Here is a 22,906-nt window from a genome sequence, read left to right on the forward strand (position 1 = left end):
ATTGGGGCATAAGACAAGGGGATTATCTGTAGCTCTTGTGCTACCTGGTGTTTTGAAGACACCTTTCTATGAAAGAGAAGAAGTATTTCTGAATACTCATGTTAACTCATCAACATTTCATTTGCTTATGAAACCAAGGATGAAAATATAAAAGTATGCTACCATTAAAAGGAAACAAACTTTCAATGAAAAGGGAGAAAGGTCAAAGATATTCTCTTCAGCTTTGCATTACTTTCATGAGCAGAACAGGTTCAAACTGGCAAGCTGCCAAATGGAGCACCCTGGCAAAAAGTGCGCTGAGCCAAAGAGGAAGTAATGGCCTTATCTCTGCCTCTCCTTACTGTGGACCTACTTCCTCATCTTCATCCCGGAGCTTTGGCATCCCCTAAATTTAAAGACAATGGCAACTTTTTCTAGTTTGTTTGTTTTTGAATAACACTTTTTTAAATGAGGCAAAAGCCAAAAGTATTGCTTTTGCTAGTAATCCCATTTCATTTAACTCCACATTCATCATTTATTATTTTATTCGTGGATTCGTTCACATTTTCAACAGATGATTATTGAGTATGTGGGTTTGCTTAGAACCGAGAGGTTTGCTGGGGTATGGGACTTCCAGTATAAAAACAGTTGTGTGCAAGCCACGACCTCGGGTCACCGTAATGTGTGGTAGGTGATGGGGATATAAAAATGAATAAGATAGAGTCCCTGCCCCAGAATAGAATGAGTCTGTACTATTGGACACTTGCCAGGTGAGACACACTGGAGGTCAGAAAGTGTAAATTCTGGGAATGGTATAGATTATGAGAGTCAACGTGGCTGTTTTGACATAATTTTGACTGATCACTCTTGCCAGAGAAAGAGCTCAGGCTGAGGGAGGTAAGTAGACTGTTGTGTAGTTATTAAACTTCTGGCTCTAAGACTGCCTTGGAAAGCCCAGGAATTAGGTAATATTTAACTTTCTGATGACACAATCCTCTCTTAATTTATTGAAAGAATAGCCGAGGGATTAATTTTTTACATATTAAAGTTGCTTGTGTCACTGCAAACCTTTGGATCCTCTTTCTAAGCAAAATACCGTATTCTTCAAATTGGTGACCTTCCTGAATTGCAGCAAATGAGAGTGTTAAAACAGAAAATTTGTATGGCTCTAAGGAGGAAACTGCTTTTTTGCTGTGATTTTTGGAAAGGCATATATTTGAAGAGCTACAAAATCAGGATTAATTTGATGCATTTCATATAGTCCATTAGAAATAACTGTTTAGTTAGTTCAAAGATAATCTAATGTGGATTTCCTGTTATTTTATAGTAATTGCATTTTATCAGAAACCTGATTTAAATGCTGCATTTGTACGTGTAACTCTATTAATAAGACATATGTTTACATTTGCTTTTTATTATTTTTATTATTAATAACTTATGTCCAAGTCTAAAAGCAATCCACCATTAACAGAATTTAAGAATGTACATCATGAAATAACTTGTTTAATAGTGATATCCCTTTGTTTCTTGTAGAAATCAAATATTATGATGAGCTGTGTACAGCAATGGCTGAGGAATTGAACGCTGTCATTGTCTCCATTGAGTAAGTAATTAACATTAGTCATTAAAAAAATGTTTAAAAATGGATCCTAGATAACCATCTAGACTCTTTATTTTACAAGTCATAAAATAAAGTATAAAATAAAGATCCAGAAAGGTTAGGTGATTTTCCCCAGGTTACACAAAATGATTTCTGACATAACTTGGAATTTCTTGAACTAGCATTAGAATGCCTCAGATTATCTTTTGATTTTGGTTTTGGAAACTTCTGGAAAAGGAAGTAACTGAAATTGAGAGAAATATACAATCAGTTATCTATAGCACATACATTTGATTACAGCTTTTTTTAAAAAAAAAACTAAAAACCAAACAGCACTTTAAGAAAATCTCTCCTACAACTAAGAATTGGAAAAATTATTCTCCTGGAGTCAGGTTCTGTAACTCAGACCTTGTAAATATAGTAATGTATTCAACAAATCTTAGTTGATGTAGTTATTACTGTCCTCATTAGTACTAGTATTAATATCAATGTTTTGAGTTGTTTCTACTAATTCTGTATTAGCCGTCTTTTCGAGAAAGAAGAATGAGATTGATACTTAAAAACAATTGTAGTGATAGTAATAATACAAAAACCACGGCCCCTATTCAGTGGCAGACATTGTGCAAGTGCTGTTGCATTGTCTCTCGTCTTTCACACCTTTGTTCAAGTATCCTCCTTGCAACAAGGCATTTCTTGACACCACTATTTAAAACTGCAACCCCCTTCTCCACTGCTTTATTTTCCTCCAAAACTGTCATCAACATTTGACAGACCATATGTTCCACTTATTCTGTATTTATTGTACTGGGTGGACATAGACAATGCATATATCATGAAGGCAGATATTTTAGGGACTTTTGTCTCTTTTGTTCATTGCTGATCATGGTGCCTGGAGACGTTGCTGGCAGATAGTGGGCATTCTATAAATTCTTGTGGCATGAAGGAATAAAGAGTCTTGCTTAATTCTCATGAAAATCATCCAAGATAAATATTTTGTTATTTCCCCCATAGATGAGGAAATGGAGGCCCAACAAGTTAAGTAACCTGCATGAGGTCACATAGCTAGATAGTCACGCTGATGGAGTAGAGAATTCAGCCAGGTCAAGTCACTCCCGAGGCTCCTAAAATTTTTTGACCCAATATCAAGCCAGTATTGAAGGAAGCCGATTCTGCTGCGTGACAGTTTCATAGCTGTAGCAGCCACTTCGATGCCCCGAGCTTATCCAGCTCTCTCCCTCCCTCTACCTCCCTTTGCTAGCTGGTCTCCCACTCATGACTCCTCTCCTCCCTGCCCCCAATCCAGATCTAAGACCTAAGAGAATCCTATCTTCTGCAGTCCCTTAGCAGGGCTGGTCTCCTGAGTCATTTAGGCAGCTCTGACTCTGGGAACAGCAGCTCTAGAGTCACACAGATTGGGTTGTGACTGCTTCCTCAGCAGATTTGGCTGCCGACAGCTCTGGGCAGCTGCCATTCCCCTCAGGAATGCCTCCCAGATCACTCAAGAGCCCTCAGGAAGTTCTGAAATGCAGGAGCCTTCAAGTAAATGATTATGTCACTGGGGCTGGGCCGTTGACCAGAGGAAAGCAGGGGCTGTTTAAGCAACTGAGCCCCATTATATGGAGCAAGGCCCCACAGCTCGGTGCTGGGGAACAAGGCTCAGGGCCCCTTCAGTGGTTTCCTGTGTAGCTCCAGCTCCTCAAAGTCCTGTTGGGCCTACTTTACTTGGTGCCATGAGTCTTCCCACACAGGCCTCGTCCTCCAGGGCTTCAATATAAGCATGTGGCAACTTGCTAAGCTCTTTCTACAAGCCCTTCTCCATCTGTCAGCATCCATCTCAAGTGAAACAGGTATTCTTAGACTTATCATAAAATACACAAGGATGGATGAGATGTTTTTAAGACTTTTAAAAAGAACTAAAACATAGCACTGTTTTTATCTTAACTTTCCATCGTGCCTCATCAATCCAATGTAGCATCCAGAAGTTTATCGACTAGGAGACCTCACAGCAGCAGGCAAGTGCCCTTACCCATGACTGTGTGACCTGAGGCAAGTCATTTACTTGCATGTTCCAAATGAGGCTAGGACTCCTTCCTGTGTGTCTAGAACGTGAGCTACTGGGAACAGAAATCATGTCTGCTTTCCTTTGGGTCCCCATCACCCAATACAAGGCTGAGAACATGTACGCTAGGTCAATATGTATACCTTCAGTTGGGCTAATAATTTGACAGAGTTGTCAGGAGAATCAGTTTGGGTCATTGAGATAAAAGGGCTTCAGATACCTGAAGTACTAGACAATTCTGGAGTATTAGTACTCTCACCCATAGGTTGAAAGGTCCAACTTACAAAAGTATTTATTAGCATGTGCTAGGAACTCACAGCACTTCTCTTTGCAGAAATAATGAGCTCAGATGCGTGGATGCAGGCCAGCGGCTCACATAGAGCCACGTAACCTATGCTCTCGTTGAGGGATAGCCAACGTCAAATGATCATGATGTTTCTCTTGGAAAGTATGTTCAGAGATCCAACCTAGGAATATATTTCTTCTCACTGCTCATCTCTTTCCTCTTCATTTTACTCCATAAATATCTGTTGAATTCCTGTTATGTGCCAGTTAGTATGTTAAATTCTGGTGATATAACAATGTAGGACAGACATAATTCCTACCCACAAGGAGTTTACAGTCTAGGTGAGAAAATAGACCTTGAACAAGTCATGTTAAGTCATGTAAAATAGAAGGGTAAGTAATAACGGAGGCACCTAATAGCTAAGATTTTACCTCATTTGAAGGATCAGAGAAGGTGTCTTAAAGAAGGTGATATTTGAATTGAGCTCCTTAGGATGAGCAGACCATAGTTAGACAATGTGAGTTGGTCATGCAGGTCCCATGTGGTGTAAGGAGAGGGTTTGGGAGGAAGGGGAGGAGGCAGAGAGCATTAAGGGGATAAAACATGGGAGAAGACCGATGGAGGGACATAGACTTCTGGCAATGACTAATGAAAATAAGAAATAAGGGTAGATGATCCTGAAGTCTTCAGGAGGATGGTGGACTCTTGGTTCTGCTGGAATACCACCTTCTCCTAGCACAGAGGCTGTCTGGACACAGCTACCTTGAGGCCCACAGGAGTGGGTAGTGGTGTCAGCTTTGCTTCATGTGGGGCGTGGCCTCGGGAAAGGTTGTCTGAGGTAGCTGGTAGGCAAGGGTTGAGGGCAGCCCTGGTAATGGAATCACCTCACATGAAGCAAGCACCAGGAGTTGGGACTCCTCAGATCATGTTACTGGTACTGGTTCAAGGCTCTGGGGTCACACCCCCGCAACCTCAGGGTAAAAGAAATAGGCCATGCCTTCTACTCAGTAGCTTCTACAACACGGTGCTATTTTACATATTAACTGCCTAATAATTATTTGTTAAATAAATGAAAGAAGTTTATCTCATTACACCCATGATACATAGCTGTATCCTCATTTATATAATCTAGGAAGGTCCTATTTTATATTCATAAACTTATTTTCATAAAATCCAGTGCAGTTTAGCTATAGCCCGGTACCTTTTTACCTGTAGTTTATATAATAAGACACAAAGCTAGAAGAACCATAAGACATAAGGGAAAAGGAAGATTTGATTTCTTTTTTAAAAGATAAACTGCAAGATAATAACAAAGTAGGCATGTTGAATATGATTTAAATTCTATTTAATTCTATACGTTTTCTTAAGTTCTAGGCAGCATTTATGTTGCTTTCTTGGGTGCGGGAAACTTTGAAGCTGTGTTTTGCTTTTGATTAAATCGTGTTACACACATAAACTGTTCGTTTTATGAAGATGGAGATTCATTCCCATTCCATCAAATGTCAGGTGGCACTATGCACAGGGAACTTCAAACTTTTTACAGGGCTGTAAAGCACAATGTTGCTAATGTAGACAGAAAAGAAGCCGTAGTACTTACCTGAGTTTACTGCTAAGAATTATAAGCAATGGGACACTTATGCCTCTGGTTTGGTTTGGTTTTCTCTTTTTTTGATTCCACAAAATTAGATGAATACATGCTGAAAAATCACAGTGCTTTTAGAGGCACCATACAACACACATCTTGATAAATAGTTGTACAAATAAGAGACTGAAAACCACGGAGTGACAGTTACCTAGCTGTGACTTTCCCTCTGCTCCTTTACCTGCCTCAGTCCTGAGCAGAGAAATCGTCAAAAATCCCCCCAACCTGGGCAGCCCTGGAAGGTGAGCAGACCAAATTCCTAAGGGTTCCCCTATACAAAAGGGAAGATTTGCTCAACACTTTCCTTTTATTCAGTCAAGGCCAACCTTAGCAAAGCCAAAGAAAGTCCAGTATTAAAAATAATTCAGTACTACAGGAAGAGAATAAATATTGTGGCTTCTTTTGAGAAGTAGGTTGTTTTATTTTCTTCACTCTCATTAACTTAATGAATCTCCTTTTTCGACATGTTTAACGAATATCTTATTGGTTCCAGTTTCTACTAATAAAAATCCACTGGTTTCTCTCTTGTGCTTTAGGTCTTTTAGAATTTCTGGGGGGAAAACTGGAGCTTTACAAAAAGCCGGTGCTGCAGTAACAGAACACCTATGACCGCAAATTGCAGGGAGGTTGTGAAGCCTAGTTCCACCCACGCCTGAACCTTCCCGAGCTATGTTTAGCTTATGAAATGGCACGAGAAAGGAGGCCAGAAGGACAGGGCACCAAGCCTCCTTGGGCTTCAGTAGCCACCTGGGAGAGTGCTCTGGCTCTCTATTTACTCTTGAGGTTAAAGGCGGGGTTCCCATCTGAATGGGAGGAGGCAGTTTAGATAAACAGAGTCGGGGACCTCCCTGCTGTGTTTGGAGATACAGAGTCTTAAATGGTGAACAGAGTCAGAGAATCCCATCCTTGGACGGGCTCACAGTTCTAGGCTCAGTCACATAGGATTTGGGTGCAGCATCCTGACATGTCAGTTCTTTTGAATATTATTCTTACTCAGTTAGCCAAGCCCTTGATAATGTCAGCTCTCCCTTGCTGAAGGTCTGGTATTGAAAGCTATCTCAAGGGACCAATCTTGAGAGCAGAACAAGAAAGGAAGACCATTCCTCAACCTGTATGCACAAACCACCGTTTAAGAACAAAAAGAGAAACAACTGTCCATTCACAATCCTTCCACTTTTGTGCAGTTTTACTGTACGTTCTTTTAATGGAAATGAAGTATCTAGCTGTTAGAGGAATAAGTAGATTCTTCCTCTGGAGATGTCTCCCACGAACAGAGAGCACTATGTAAATGTAACTATTGATTTGTTTACGATAATAACCGCTACTGAAGATATGGGTTCTCTCTGACTGAGGAGAATATTAACCTTTTTGTATTCTCAAGGTGAATGTAGTATGCTCCTTTTGGGAGATGGTGGAAAGGAAAAAAAAAAGGGGATGAGATTTTATCTCATTCCTGCTGCATCTAACAAGAGTATACTTTCATTCCAGAATATCACATGTACGTTTCACCTAACTGGCACTATGTGGAGAGAACTCAGTGTCCTTCTCCGCAGCAGAAGGTTGTACACAGTGTTTCCAGGTTAGGTTATTTTGAGGGAGAATGTCCTTTACAATATCACTAGAACACTAGTGACATGCAGAGCTTCGACTTCCACATACTTGGAACAACTCACATTTCCTCTCAACTCCAGGCTTCGTACAGTACCTGCCTGTGACTTAAGGAGCAGTTTGTCAGTCTTTCCAAGCATTGCTCCATCACCCTGGTCACTGTTAATAAAGCAGCTAATAAAGTAATAAAGCTTATTTCAGGGAGGTATTCATCAAACTCTTTAGTACAGAATTGGGACTTTCTGTTCACTGCTAGAGGAAGTTGGGGTGTGTGTGGTATGACCTACTGTCAGAAAGACTTTGAGGGTTGCAAGGAAGGAGAGTTTCTTTTGCCTGGGTTTTCAGAAGGTTTCATGGAAGAAGTGGCATTTGAAATGGGACTTAAAGGATAGGAACATTTGATGAGCAGTTGCTGGGAGAAGGATATAGAGGATGAGGAGAGGGACCAATATATTTGGACCAATATATTTGGTACGGGAACAGGGAGATATGTTTAGAAAAGAATGACAATGTAGCTGGACTCAGTAATATTTTTTAACCTTGGCTGCAGATTAGAATTACTTGGGGGAATTTTTCTTTAAATGGAGACATGTGGGCTCATGTCAAGATGAAATGAATTGGAATGTTTTGTAGAGGGGCTCATGTCAGTGTTGTTTTAAAGCACCCAGGATTATCCTACAGTGTGCACAGAGTTGAGAAACTCTGAGCTATGCATAGTTACAGGAAGTGGATTCGTTGGAGGTGTGCCTGAAGAGTATGTGGGTTAGGAACAATTCCTTTTTTTATGTTTTTAGTGCCATATGGCTTATTATTTTTCTCACTGCAGATAGTGTTGTATGACATATTTTATACGTAAAAGGTATAAAATAAATATTTACAACTTTGGTGGAAGGAAAAGTATGTTATTAAAGATCATCAACCTAAGAAATGTCCAAACCTGTAGAAGAATTTTTATAAGAATTTATTTGAGCCAAAACGGATGACAGTTGCCAAGAAGCAAGCTCTCAAATGCCCAGAGAGTGACAGATTTCAGTTTCTTTTGTGCATTTGGAATTAAGGAGGGAATTTACAAAAGATTGCATGGAGCTCAGAGAAAGCAAGGGTGGGTCGGGTTGGGTTACAGGATAGGTAACAAGATTATGTGCTCTCTTGAGGCTTGTTACACCTTTGAAAGGTATTATTTCTGGCATTTCAAAGGTGTGTTAGCCTAGATGCACAAGAACAATGTACAGGGCTTGCTTAAAAACCTTTCACTGAAGATGTTACATGCCTGGGACATGACTACCCACAAAGACCTGCTCAGTTAGGAATTTATGATTTATTATTACAGCACCCCTTTCTCATTCACAACATGCACCATGTGCCCAGGTACTGTACTAGGTGGTTTGTTTTGAGAATATTGTAAAAGCACTGAAATCATGAGAGACATTCTCGGATGCTAGAAATCTGCAGTTTTGAGATCTTACCGCTTTGATGAGGTAAGGAGAACACACATTCACACATTAAAAGGCTGTGAGTTTTGAAGAAGGAGAATATTTTAAAAGGAAAGGTACATGTGGGTTTCACAGTCCATTGTGAATTCAGATCACAGCTTTGCCACTCATTAGTTGTGGTAGACCAATTATACTCCCTCCCTGAGCCTCATATTTTCATCCTTAAACCCACAGGTTTGCTTTGAGATGTGAGTGAAAACACATCCGTAGAGCACTTGGTGAGGTGCCTCACCTAGCAGGAATAAGATAATTTTTACAGAGTGTATAGATTTATTAAATTGATTTAACCTCATTCCTGAATCTACACTAAATTTTGTTCTTCTAGGAGTCATGCACAGTAATAGACAGGCAAAAGCTGGCATGGGAGAGTCATTATCCATGCAATGAGTTGGAGAATTGGAGACTGTATTTGCCACAAATTCAAGTTCTTTTAGTCAAGAGCTACAATTGTAAAGTTAAGAAAAAGGCAGGATGCTCTTTCAGTACTTTGCAGGAACATAGCTTTGAACAAAAGCAGCAGATAACTATATTTACGCATGCTTTCTTTGGCTATACCTCTCGTAAATTTCCTCCTGATCCTCAGTTTTCTGTGTCTATGAAGATATTATGGAACTTTTGTTATACTCCTCAGGTCAATTTCAAGCTCCTTTGCAAGCTTATCTTACACTAGGTGACCTCAGAAATATCCAGTTTCACTTTATTCTCCAGTCTGTGAAAACAGTGTCCCTTCTTATTGAAGAAAGCTCGAGAATGTTTCCAGCTTGAACAAATGCAAGGGGAGGGGTGAGGAGGTATATCTTTAAGGGCACCAGGAAGACTCTTGCATCATAACCTGTTTGTTGTTAAGTAAGCACGTTTACTCTGTTATCTTAGCCAGTTATAATTGACTGATAAGATTTGAGGGAGTAGCATGTTTTTTAGATTACCAATTTCTTTTTAGTCAAAGTCACTAAGACCTTTTGTGAAACATCTCAAAATTTAATTCATGTGTGATTAAGTAAAATGTATTAATATTTTGACCTCCCAGGCCACCAGGAAAACAGTTTATCATGATATATGGAATCTTACCGAAACAAAATAGCCTTTATTTTCACAATGTGAGTCATAAAGTGCAGTTGTATTTTATTTAATTGAAAGAATTAAGAATTCAGTTTGGTAATACGGAAGTTAAAAAATTGAGACTTAGTCCCAGAATGGGGGTTAAATAGAATCATGTGAGATTTCTCCCCCTAGTGGACAAAATGGTGTAATCCTACTCCTTTCACCCATTGTTAAGAATGGAATACTATAGCAGCGGCTTTTAGACAGTGAAACTCAACTGGAGAAAAAACCATTTTGGATGATTAATTGATCACTGCAGATGGAAAAATAAGAAAGAAATTAGAAAACGTGTTTCATCTGTTCTAAGACAACCACTAAGGGAATTTTGTATTGCATTTAGTTTTTAGATGTATTATAGTAATTCCTGAATGACCAAATCTACATTTATTGCTTATCAAAGTATTTGACAAATATTTGTCCATTTGAATACAATTGCACTGAATGCCAAGGTATTTAATGAACTAGCTGGATTTTTAGATAGGAGAAATAAATGGCCTCATATAGAATACCTTAGAAAAAATTCGTTTCTGATGCTAAGTATGCTAATTATAAAATGGAAATCAAAAGACCGGAGTTCTTAACTATTATTAGGCTTTAATTAAGTAATTAGTTTCTATCCTACCTTGTTTTCATCTGTTTTAGACTTAGTTTACAAATCAAGTAACGTTCCTGTGCCTCAGTTTCATCATTTGCAAAGTGAAGGTATATTAATACTCAAAAGGTTTACTGCCTGGATGATGGTTATGTACCTAGCCACTTTGATAGCTACTGGAAACACGATGATGTATAAAACCGTCCCTGACATCGGAGTACATGCTCTTTAGAGGAAATACATAAAGGAATCATTTTAAAATGAGACAATAAGAACAGTATATAACCTTGTTAGGCACGGCCAGAGGAATGAGTTGTGGGAGAGCAAGATTGGTCTATTCAAATTGATTTGGCATGTTTGAGCTGTGGGAAGTCAGGCTAGAGCATAGGGAACAGATCATAACCTCCCTGAGCAAAGAGGGGTATGGAGTTTTATAGGAGGGGGTAAACATGGCTGTTCCCCCTTCAATACTTCAGGGGGTTTTTGTTGACAAAGCGTTTCAGGGCATGACCAAGCCCTCCAGCTCCACACCCTGGCCCTGGGTCGCCTTCCAATACCCAGGCCCCCTCATCACAGGCCCCTAGGAGATGAAGCAAGACAAGATCAAGATAAGATGGCTTTGAAAATGAGGTTTCTGCTCCTGGCCTAAATATGGCTTAACTAACCCAGCACGCAGAAGTAGCAAGGAATGGTAGCTAGCCCAGCCCCAGAAGCAAGTGGAGTTATAGTCAAGGAAAGATGCCTGGAGGAGGCCAAACCCTCGAGTAAGGCTTACAGGATGACTGAGAAGCAATAAGCAAGACAGGAAGGTGCAGACTGAGAGGTTCTCTCCAAGCTGGCACTACCAAAATATGGATCTGTAAGGTGCTATTAAGAGTGGGGCATTTGACAAAACCAGGGTTCTTTGGGATTCTTGAGGGAATATGAATTCTACTAAATATACAGAGTAGGAGCCCAAAGGGACTCTGATCTTGCAAAGTGGGGGCAATAGGAGAAGCTCCAGAGCTGTCTCAAAGGGCCTGCCCTGTGCCATCTTGGCAGACTTGGCTTCCTTTTTACTGGTTAACAACTGGCATTGTAGTTCTAGCCTTCCAGGGAGTGAATGCATTCTTGGGTTTAATGTCTGGCTGGCGTGACCTCTTCAGAGTATACATTTACTGTATTTACCAAGTATGTCATAAAGAATACCATATGGACTCATTAAACATGAGACCAATGAAGGGGTCGTTTCTGCCGAGTCCCCTTCTAACCCAGATATATTGTGAATGGAACGCTGACTTCCAGAAATAATATTCCAGATCTACTGTGGTCCTATCCAGATCTTAATAATTGACACCTGCCTTTTACTTTGAAGTTTTGATAAGTATTTGATTTGCAAGTAAATCAGTGGTTTATTTTAATTCCTTGCCTGTTTATTTCTAGCATCATCAGTTTCTCCTTAAACTTTAAATGGCCTATAAAGACTTGGTGAAGTCCTTAAATGAATACAAATGTTGTCTTCACAGATACCGGCTAGTTCCCAACGTTTATTTTCCTGCTCAAATTCACGATGTTGAACGTGCCACGAAGTACTTACTGCAGCCAGAAGTCTTACAGAAGTATTCAGTTGACCCTGGCAGAATTGGCATTTCTGGTGACAGTGCTGGTGGGAATTTGGCTGCCGCCCTGAGCCAACAGGTAACAGACTGCTCTGAGGTACTGATGGTAGGAAGGTGCATGATAATTTCCAAAAGACCAACACACTCTCCGCTACACATCACAAAGGCTTAGCCAGGTGTTCTGGTCACTAGGTGGCCAGGTTATTCAGATGCCTGAAGCTAGAGAGCTCTCAGAGATTGTTTTGAAGTAGGAAGAGGGGTCACTGACCCCTCAGAGAAGTGTCATCTCTGAATCCTTGTAAAGGCCCTGAGTACAATCTAAGTGAGAAGAGGGCTAACATTTTAGAGGGCTCCCGTAGAATTGTGTGGAAAATAAGTATCCCCTGCTCCTTTTTCATGCTGGACTTCCAAAACAGGGTAGTTTTGCTTAAATTCTAATTGCTAAGGCTGTTTCCTTAGAACTTTGAGCCAGATTAAAAAATTAAAAAGTGTTTCCCCATTTTTTGTTTGTTTGTTTTTACTATCAAAGAAAATATTAAATGGTTCAGCTACTTTAAATGTGATAGCACAAGCTAATCTGAGCTTTACCTGGTTAAATTCTTTGAAAACAAACTTTGGGGCAACTGTATAAACTCAAAGATAAGTATACATTTTCTTCCTCTTATGGAATTGACAAGAGAAAAACTCCGAGATGTCATAAATTAAATTACGGCAGGCCAGAGGGTGGAAAGAAGAGGTAAGAGGTTAATCAGTTAACCACAGAGCCTTCAGCCAACACAAACAAAAAACTGCTCACATTCCTGAATGTGTGTTAAAGCTTTGAATCAACTTTGAGGTGGCTAGCTAAAAAAATATAATAGCCAACCACCAGATACCACTGCATCCTGCTTATTACGCATGAACTTTCCAGACTACTGCCCACAGCCAATCCAGAAGTGTTGTGGGAGGCTCGGTTCTTTTTGCCAATGCAGTGAAGAATCAAAGATCAGCAAACTGATTAGCACGCAAGCAGGGTTTATTAGTGATACGTTCTCAGGGAGAGAACGGGCCTAGCCGAGCGGGCAGAGAGAGGAATAGGTTTCTGGCCCCTTGTCCCGAAGACTTACAGTTTGCTGGGTGGGGTGAGGGAGTTACATGTTGATGTGGCAGGAAAAGGTGGCACATGCTCTTCCATGGGAGAGTGTGACCTCCTAAGATGGGTGGAGTTCTGAGATCCTTATCTTGCTCCAGACCACCTCTTGTCATGTTGTAAAAACAGATACATGGCTGGAGGCAGTTAATCAAAGCTAGTTATAAGCTTTTTCTGTAGGCACTATGGACCCCTCACTGCCATCCCTCCTCCTCTTCCTCCATTTTCTAACTTCTACCTAACAGAAGTAAGAAATACTTCTTCCTTACGGACTGTGCATCTATTCTGGAACTTCCCTGGCTTTTCCTCTTCCTGCCCCCTCCTTATCTATAGCCAATGTAAATCGTTTCAAAACAACTTACATCTTTCTTCCTCAAACCCATTGTATCAAAGAAGCCTGTCAGCTCAAGGACAGGGGACATCCCTCTTCTCCCTCTCGCCCTACTGTTGGTGGATCAGCCTGCATGCCCAGGTTCTTTTCTGGCTAGTATATGTCTCAGTAAGCCTTTCTTTTCAGGAAAGCTTTGAGCTGCAAAGTTTTTTGTTTAACATGTCAAATAACTTAAGAATAGCATCTCTGTCTTTTCACCTCCAAATTTCTTTTGGTATTCTCAAGTAGCATCTGCTTCTTTTATTGGTGGTGTACCTTTGGTTCCTTCCCCTTTGCTATAATTAAATAACTTGATTCTCCGCTTGGCAATGGCAGATTTGCTATTCATGTGTCCAAATACGGCAAGAAGCAAGTCCTGGTGCCATGGGAAAAAAATCACAGGCTTTAAAATCAGACGAAACTAAGATGGAATCCAGCCCGCCAACCCCCCACCGTTTCAGACCTATAGGGCTTTGAGCAAGTCCCTTAATCTCTCTGAGACTCAGGGAAATGAAGATGATGTCATCTGATTGACTGCAGGGCTGTTGCCAGGACTTAATGAGATGATCTATATACAATTCTTGGCACATATTAATAGTACTGTGTACTGATCACCTCCTCTTGCTTTTACAGAGCAGTTATATCTTCCCTGGGGGAGAGATTCTAAAGGCTGGTGTGAAACAGAATTGTGTGACTAACATTGTCTTAAAGATTGTTTAGTTGCCTACAGCGAGTTGGTTAGTTGTCTTTTAGGTATTACATGAAAAATATGTCCTTTTAGACACTAGAATTACAGAATGAGGCAATGTATTCACATTTTATGGAGCCCTGGGGGAACTGAGATCTGCTGAGTTAGGGGGTCCATTCCTCTCCTCATATCGACTTCACTCTGTGTACATGTTCATTTAGTAGAATGGAGGGTACTTTGCCGGCACTATTTACATTCTCACTCTCTCACCAAGCATGAAGACCAAGTGCTCATCAGAGGAGATACCCGGAGGTCCTTCTAAAACACTCTGGAGTCCCATCATCTATTAATTTAGCATTTCCCACCCGTATCCTTTGGAGGAGTCAGACTACTTTTTTTCTCTCCAGGAGACCATTGCCTTTTTGGGGCATTGCATGGAATACAAAACTAAATAAGGTTCACACATTGTCCATCCATAATACCCAACAAGGTGTGCTAAGTGCCAAAGGATAGGTACAAGTAAAGTGCTAAAGAGGTTTAAAGACCTAAGAGATCATGCACCACTGAAGTGTTCAGCCAAAACTATGAGGGGCCAACATCAGACCTTTCTTAGTAAATATCCAGCAGCTTGTTATGGTTGTGGTGGTGGTGGTAATGGGGAACTATTTATTTTTTAAACTACTTTACTTAATACCATGCCTGGTAGAAATGTAATAACTGTATCCCTTTGATTAATTAAAAGTAATGCATTAAGCTACTTTTTAAGGTGTGATTTCTATAAAAGGAGCCGTGCAAAATGAAATAATGTGTTTGCTTCTTCTCCTCCAGTTTAGTCAAGATGCCAGCCTGAAAAACAAGCTCAAAGTGCAAGCTTTAATTTATCCTGTTCTTCAAGCTTTAGATTTTAACACACCCTCCTATCAGCAAAATGTGAACATCCCCATCGTGCCCCGTTACGTGATGGTAAAGTACTGGATAGACTACTTCAAAGGCAACCATGACTTTATCCAGGCAATGATAGTTAACAACCACACTTCACTCGATGTGGAAGAGGCTGCTGCCCTCAGGGCCCGTCTAAACTGGACGTCCCTCTTGCCCACATCCATCACCAAGAACTACAAGCCTGTCATGCAGACCACCGGCAATGCCAGGATCATCCGGGAGATCCCTCAGCTGCTGGATGCCCGTTCTGCCCCACTCATCGCAGACCAGGAAGTCCTGCAGCACCTCCCCAAGACCTATATTCTGACATGTGAGCATGACGTCCTAAGAGACGATGGGATCATGTATGCAAAGCGTTTGGAGAGGGCAGGTGTGAAGGTGACCCTCGACCATTTTGAGGATGGCTTCCACGGATGCATGATTTTCACCAGCTGGCCCACCAACTTCTCAGTGGGACTCCGGACTAGGAATAGTTACATCAAGTGGCTGGATCAGAACCTGTAAAGGAGTAACATTTCTGGAATGCTTGTGCCCCTCTTGACCTGTACCTGCTTGGGAAAGACATGCACTTTTTAGTCGACTAATTTCCCCCTCATCACTCGTGAATTATGGAACCTCTATTCCCTGCTGTGTGCTAATTTAATTTTTTAAAATACATTTGACTAACATAAGTGCAAAAACATCTAAATCTGGTTCTCAAAGTGGGGCCAGTCTCTCTATTCTTGTTTTAGCCAAACTACTACAAATACCCACCACTGCAGGAAGCAGGACTAGGAGCTAAAAATAGCTGTGGGTCTTGCTGTCAAGTGCTTCTTTGTAGAAGAAATTCTTCCAGCTGTGGGTAATATAGTGACCTTTAATGAGTTGAGAAAATGTGGGCTCTTCTTCAACTTGCCAGAGTTTACTTTGAGTTCTGAGGACTGTTCAGTTAAATGTGTGCACTTTAGGTTCAGAACTGGGTACCGAGTGCTCTCTGTCCTTTGTGGATGGATGGTTTTGTTTCCTATGGGAATTTTGGCAAAGGTGTTCTAGCAAGGACAAGTTTCTCAAATGACTTTCTTCCTTTAGAGTGTTAAGTTTATGAGATAGCTATCTATAAGTCCAGTTGGATTATGATGATACTTGAAAGTTACCTTCTACCACTCTTATTAGAAAACATAAGGTTGCATGCACTGGATATCTGTACATCGATTTTTGGTTACACTGTCTCCTTGGGGGAGAACTTTTGGGACCAAATTTATTTAAATTTAGAATCAATTTTCCATTATAGAACAAGTAAAGACAGGCAGATGAACCAACCTATTGTTTTCATAATGCATAGTAATGACATAAATTACCAAGAGCAGTGTGTAAATATTTGCCATAGTCAGGAAAGAAGTTATTAGTTTAAAATTATGAAAAATACCTATAGAGGGTCTAGTTTTATTCTTGAAAATTCAAGTTTCTCACTTATGTGGCTTTAAAATGGGGCTATTTTGGTATAGATAACGTATTGTTTATTTTTTAAAGTTGTTTAATGTTAATATATGGAACTAGACTTAAGATTTTTCAGGATAAGGTCTGTAAAGAATGTTAAAAATAATAAAACTATCTAAGGGTTTCAAAAACTACCTTAGAGGTATACGCACATGTAATTTTATGGGGAAAATGTAAAATAGCTATTAATACTACTATACATCGGGCCTAAATATTTTGATGTTCCTATGCTTATACAAACTAAGATCATTAGAAACTCTGACTGCAGCTGGCAAAGTCATCTAAGTTTGTCATTTATAGCTTAGGCAAGCACACACTGGTCATTTCTGCTCTGTACGGTCCCAGGAATATATTCTTCTGGGTAAAGGGCAATTCATACATTGGCATCTTGTGCCTACACCCTCATTATCTCCTTTCACCAAGTCTAGAAGTCCCAGTAGCCCACGTTGGACTTGATGTAAAGCCTTCACTGCCAGTAGGAACATCTTTGGCCTAACAAGAAACTAATTCTGACCTGGGTTGCCCTCTGCTCTCCCTCCTGCCGCTCTTACTTCTCCCCCAGTCCATGCTATTTCCAGGGACTGCAGAAGGCAGCAGTCCAGCCATGTAATGATACAACACATTTATCAGTGGAGAGAAAGTACTACCTTTCGCTCATTTGAAAGATGGGCATGTCTCACTTCTGGCAATGGAATCAGAAATGAAAATGTGCATGGTTATTTTACATTCATTATATAAGCTAGTAGCATTTTATGTGCAACACAGAAATAAATACAACAGTGTGTGTGCCTGTGTGAGTATAAAAATAATCATACAACTTAGCGTGCTAATGTACTCAGGCAAGTCATTTACCACCTCTGGGCCTCTTTTCCTTGTCCTCTAAAATAGAGATTTGAATTACTTGATCTATGAGGTCTCTTCCACTATAAATTTCAACCATTTTTGTCAGACTGGCAAATTGTATTGACTCTTCTTCTACAGTGGTTTTCTTCAGGTCATTTATTCCATATACACACACATATGCACCATCAAATTTTTTTTTCTCACAAACTGGAACGTTAGTTCTTACTCTATGGATTTTGGTTCTTACTCCTCATTTAATACTATTCTTTTTGACACCCTTTGAAGGAAGCAATGTTTGGACCTTAGAGGTTATCTACCTCTAATTAAAGCAAAGGAATTATAATACACGCACAGACTTCCTTAGAATGACATCCCCTTGCCCCCAGAATTGTGAGCCAAATCCTATAGAAATGTATATATAATAAATGATTACAGATTGCTAGAATTCTCTCAGATGAAAATCGAGTGAAATGGAGAAGGGGACAAGCACTATTTCTCATGAAATACTTGAGTTTCATTAAAGCTTTTATATATGTGAATAATTTGTCTAATGACTGCACTGTATCCCACCTCAGACCTTACTTGAAGGTCTTCTTGCTTGAAATTCTCCTTGGAAGAATAACAGTCGGGAATCATGATACACAAAAACCGCTAGATAAGGAGAAGTTAAACTAACCAAAATCTTAGTGCTAAGAACTCCTGTGGGAAGCCTACAGAGTTTATGTTGAAGGTATTTTGGTTTGGGGTTAAGTTCATTTTCTTTTAGTGTTTGTTCTTATAAAAAATAAAAAATAAAAAGCCATGGCTTTGTTTTGTTTTCCTATTTTATGAAAAAGTTGACAGTCTTTTTGTAATATCATTGCTTGTGAAATATGAACATAAATATATGAAGAAAAAATCTTGAAGTGCTGCAAAATATAGTGAAGTGTAGTCTTAATGATTTGTCATTGATTTGTGAAGAATTTAAGATTATTATATAATTATCTTGGTGGATATAATATTTTATGCATGACCTTTTAACCTTTGACTTTTTGCTTATTTCCCATTGCAAGGGGAAAGGCAGATTTTATGAAGGATTTTAGCAGCAAATCTATTATATAAGATAAAAATCCAGTGTGGAAGGAGGAAAGTATATATCTGTTTTGACTCATGTTTGGAAATAAAATGGCTCCATCTGGAAATGTGCCTCTTGTCTCATTTTCTGGTTCCCATCTGTCTCTTTCTTTCCATGTCCCAGATCTCTAGCCACAATTCTGCCCAAATCGCCTGCCCACTGGAGTCTTCCAGTTGCCTTTTAATCTCTGAGAAGTGACTCAGTGGCCTCCGTGATGACATTCATTTCAATATATGCTATTCATATTGAGGGTACTGGCCTTGGACTGGCTAGAATATTCATAAAAGCCAAGCAGGACCCAGGACAATGTTGGGACTTTCAATACACGTATTAGGAAGGGATATCATAGTGCAAATGAATTTGGATTTTACCTACTTCAGCCAAAGAAGTATCAATTGCACTGAAGGAAAGTTCCCAAGTTGACCCTGTCATTACAAGCAAATCTAATACTTTCACACTTGAGTTTACTATGCATAGTTTATATCAATATCATAGGAATTTACAAAAGTTTTTTCCCCCCAAAGTTAATTGTTTGTATTGGTTCTGAATGGTCTAAATTGGCTCTAAATGTGCATAAAACCTCTGCTGTGTGGCTATGTTTTCCTGGAGGTATTCACTATTAGTTCCAGCAATTCTCCTTTGGGGTATTTAAAATGTACTCTGTTTTAATATTGTTTTTCTTGTGATTTTCTTTCTTTTATTCTCTCCCACCCCCTTTTTATAACATCTCATATTTTCTAGTGGCTACCCTATTGAAACATCTGGGAGATACTGTCATCAGTGCCATATTGCCCAAATCTCGGAGACTGGAAATGTAAATATGATTTCTAGTAGGCATATGTGGATTGCTCAGCCCTGTAATTTAGCACCAGCATTGTGTGCCATTACCCAGAGAGAAGCTGGGGACATTTTGTATCTTCTGTTTGGAAGCTCCTCCCCCAGATTTTTTGACCACTGGCTCATTGTTGACATGTCAGATTGACAGCTCCACCTTCTCAGATAGATTGTCCAAACTAGCACCCAACCCTTCCAATCCCCACCCCTCTTCCCACCCCAGGACCTCTCCATCTGATAGCTGTGTTTACCATTGCTGTTTCCCAAATCGCTTTCTGTCTGCAATTCTTATTTATTATTTGATTACAGGCTTGTTATGTGTTTTCCCCCTACTTAAATGTAAGCTCCATGACTGCGGGGCCTTTATCTTGTCCATTCCTGTTTCCTCAGCATTTAGAACAGAGCACATAGTGGACTTTCAAATGTGTTTTTGAATTAATACATTCTCACTGAGAAAAATTGAGCTTATAATAATTTTCTATGTGTTTTCCTAGAAGTAAATTAAGTTTATGTCAAATATAGTTATTTGACTGAAAACTAAATATTTCCCAGCAAAATTAAATAATTCAAAGTAATTTCAGCCCTGTTCTTAACAACCAAATTTTAAAGCAAGAAATGTTTTTGAGTGAATGGATAAAGTGAAGATTTTTTTCTTCCTTCCTCCACTCAAGTCCTTGCTGCATTTTTCTTAACAGATATTGAGGTTTTTGCTATGTTAAATAAACTGTTACAAACTGCCCTAAAAGAATGAACTGTGTAATATTAATATATTCCATAAGTGTTCCACAAAAGTCAACTTCAGAGTTTGAGAGATTTTCATCAGTCAAAGCAATTCTGCTACTTTTAGGATGTTGTCTTCTTTCTGTTGTCATTATTTTTAAAGAGGGAATCAAATTATATTTTCTTTACTCTGGTTAAATTCACAAAATAAAGAAATAATACCTATTTTCTTGGCTACAGATTGAAGTTATTTTAAGTATTATAAGATAAATGGTTCACTAAGCTAAGTATCATCATCCCTGCTGACTTCATTTCCGCCCCTCTCCGAGAATGAAGGTCCCTGCCTTCTACACAGCCAGTACCTTAATTTGTGTCCTTAATTCAATTCATTAACATCTCATTCAAAGACTTGCTGAAATACCTCCCCTCTCTCCTGTACCTTTAACTCTCACTCTACTCATTCCTTCATAGCTCTGTAAATATAGTCAAATCTGTCTTGTCCAGAAGAATCTCCCTTTTGGTCCCTTTATCTCCATTTTATTTTCCTTCTGAGCCAAACACTGCAATTGTTTTGGTTATCTATTGCTGAGTAACATATTATTTTGAAACCACTGCATGATTCTGGGTTGACTAAACTTAGCTTGGCGGCTCATCTGCTACACGAGGTGTTGACTGGGGCTGCAACTATCAGAGAACTCCACCGAGTTGGAACATCCATGATGGCTCACTTCGTGGCTAGCAGTTATTGATGGCTGTGAGCTAAGTGACTTGGATCTCTTCCACATGGCCTTTCCTCCTGAAATGGAATTCTAAAAGCGTGGCATCTATGCAGAAATGAGTGCTGGGCCATTTTAGGGTCAGGCTACCGTGGGCAGCCACGAGAACAAAACCTCTTTTGTACTATTGTCATGCTTAAAACACAAGGCCTTAGACTTGGCCCAGACGTGGTATGGGACAGGACAGGCCTTTCCTGCAGGGGGTGGGGAAGCCTTTCTTTGCAGGAGGAGAGGGCCTGAACTTTGCTGTGAGACAGGCCAACTGATGTGTACAGTACTGGGGCATCACTTTGGATCTTCTGTAGTTTCTATTAAACTGGAATTGAGAAAAAAAAATTCCAAGATGTAACATTCTAAGTATGCAAAAGTGGGAAGCTTTGTATCTTCTAATACGCAAGTTTGGAAATTACCCAGCATCATTCTACTGTACTCTGTTGGTCAAAGCAAATTACAGGAGCAGCCCAGATTCAATGAGAGGGGAAACAGACACCACAGCTTGTTGGAAGGGGTGACAAAGAATTTATAGTCAAATTTAATGCACCACAATTCATGCCAGGAGAGGACTTCCATTTTGACTAGTGACTGATTAGAACAAAACCCTCTGCTTACAGTTTTTAATATATCTGATGATTTGGAGAGTTTCCCACAGCTTACTTCTGGCCTCATACACTAACACGTGTGAGGCCAAAACACCCAAGAATTGCTGTTATACCGCAACATCTCTTGGCAAGGCCTGCATACTACTGTGCTAAGCCAGCCAACGCCGAACTTATGATGAGAGTGCTGCGCACATTTTCCACACGCACCATGTTTTCTCTTAACTAATACCCTTCCCTCTACCCAGAATGTCTTTCTTTGCCAGCCTCCAGACTTTCCTAACTCCTCCCTCCCCAAGATGACTTAGATGCCTCTCCAGTCTCCCACTGCACTCAACACATGGCACAGTAACTGTCTGTTAGTGGGTCTGACACCCCCACAAGACTCTGGGATCCTGATACGAGGGTTCCTGTCAGTATCACCTTTGTGACCCAAATGCCTGACACAGTTCTGCTCACAGAATAAGTACTCAATTAATCCTTGCTGAACAACTGTTTGTATGTTGTCACAATTAAAACATAGTGTGCCTGACATGTAACATTATGCCTGAAGCTATTATATTTGCCTATTTATATTCTTAAGATAAAATCTCTGAGGATTTCCTCCCACACACCCTATTCAGATTTTTTTCTTTTTTCTTTTTCCTTTAGGTAAAAAACTTATGGACCTTGGGATCAAAGAGGATTTTATGAATTTGACCTCAAAGGCAAGGAAAGTAAAAGCAAAAATAAATGAACAGGACTATATCAAACTAAAAAGCTTCTGCGCAGCAAAAGAAACCATCAACAAAACAAAGAGGCAACCAACAGAACGGGAAAAGATATTTGCAAGCAATGCCTCCGATAAGGGGTTAATATCCAACATATATAAGGAATTCATACAACTGAACAACAAAAGGACAAACAATCCAATTAAAAAATGGATAGAGGACATGCACAGAAACTTCTTTCAATGAGACATACAAACAGCCAACAGATATATGAAAAAATGTTCAACTTCACTAGCTATTAGGGAAATGCAAATCAAAACCACAATGAGATATCACCTCACCCCAGTTAGAATGGCTGTCATCAACAAGACAAATAGTAACAAGTGTTGGAGAGGCTGTGGAGAAAAAGGAACCCTCATACACTGTTGGTGGGAATGCAGACTGGTGCAGCCGCTATGGAAGGCATTGTGGAGGTTCCTCAAAAAATTACGAATAGAATTACTATATGACCCAGCAATCTCTCTCCTGGGTATCTACCCCAAAAATTTGAAAACATTTATCCATAAAGACACGTGTGCTCCAATGTTCATTGTAGCTTTGTTTACGGTGGCCAAGACATGGAAATAACCAAAATGTCCTTCGATAGATGAATGGATAAAGAAGTTGTGGTACATATACACATGGGAATACTACTCTGTCATAAGAAAAGATGAAATAGTGCTATTTGCGACAACATGGATGGATCTTGAG

At 39.8% G+C, this 22,906-nt stretch overlaps 1 protein-coding gene across 1 annotated transcript in view; it reads left to right on the forward strand.

Moving 5' to 3' along the window:
- The window catches only part of NCEH1 (neutral cholesterol ester hydrolase 1), a 60,571-nt gene extending 41,984 nt beyond the window's left edge, over positions 1-18,587 (forward strand). Inside the window, exons 3-5 of the mRNA XM_081030195.1 lie at positions 1,513-1,582; positions 11,866-12,037; positions 14,974-18,587. Of these exons, the coding sequence (XP_080886321.1) occupies positions 1,513-1,582; positions 11,866-12,037; positions 14,974-15,591 (860 nt within the window). The 3' untranslated portion in view covers positions 15,592-18,587. The remainder of the gene's footprint in view (positions 1-1,512; positions 1,583-11,865; positions 12,038-14,973) is intronic.
- The last annotated feature ends 4,319 nt before the right edge of the window (positions 18,588-22,906 follow it).

This window comes from Rhinolophus hipposideros, assembly GCF_964194185.1.
Source record: "Rhinolophus hipposideros genome assembly, chromosome: 2".
Taxonomy (NCBI): Eukaryota; Metazoa; Chordata; class Mammalia; order Chiroptera; family Rhinolophidae; genus Rhinolophus; species Rhinolophus hipposideros.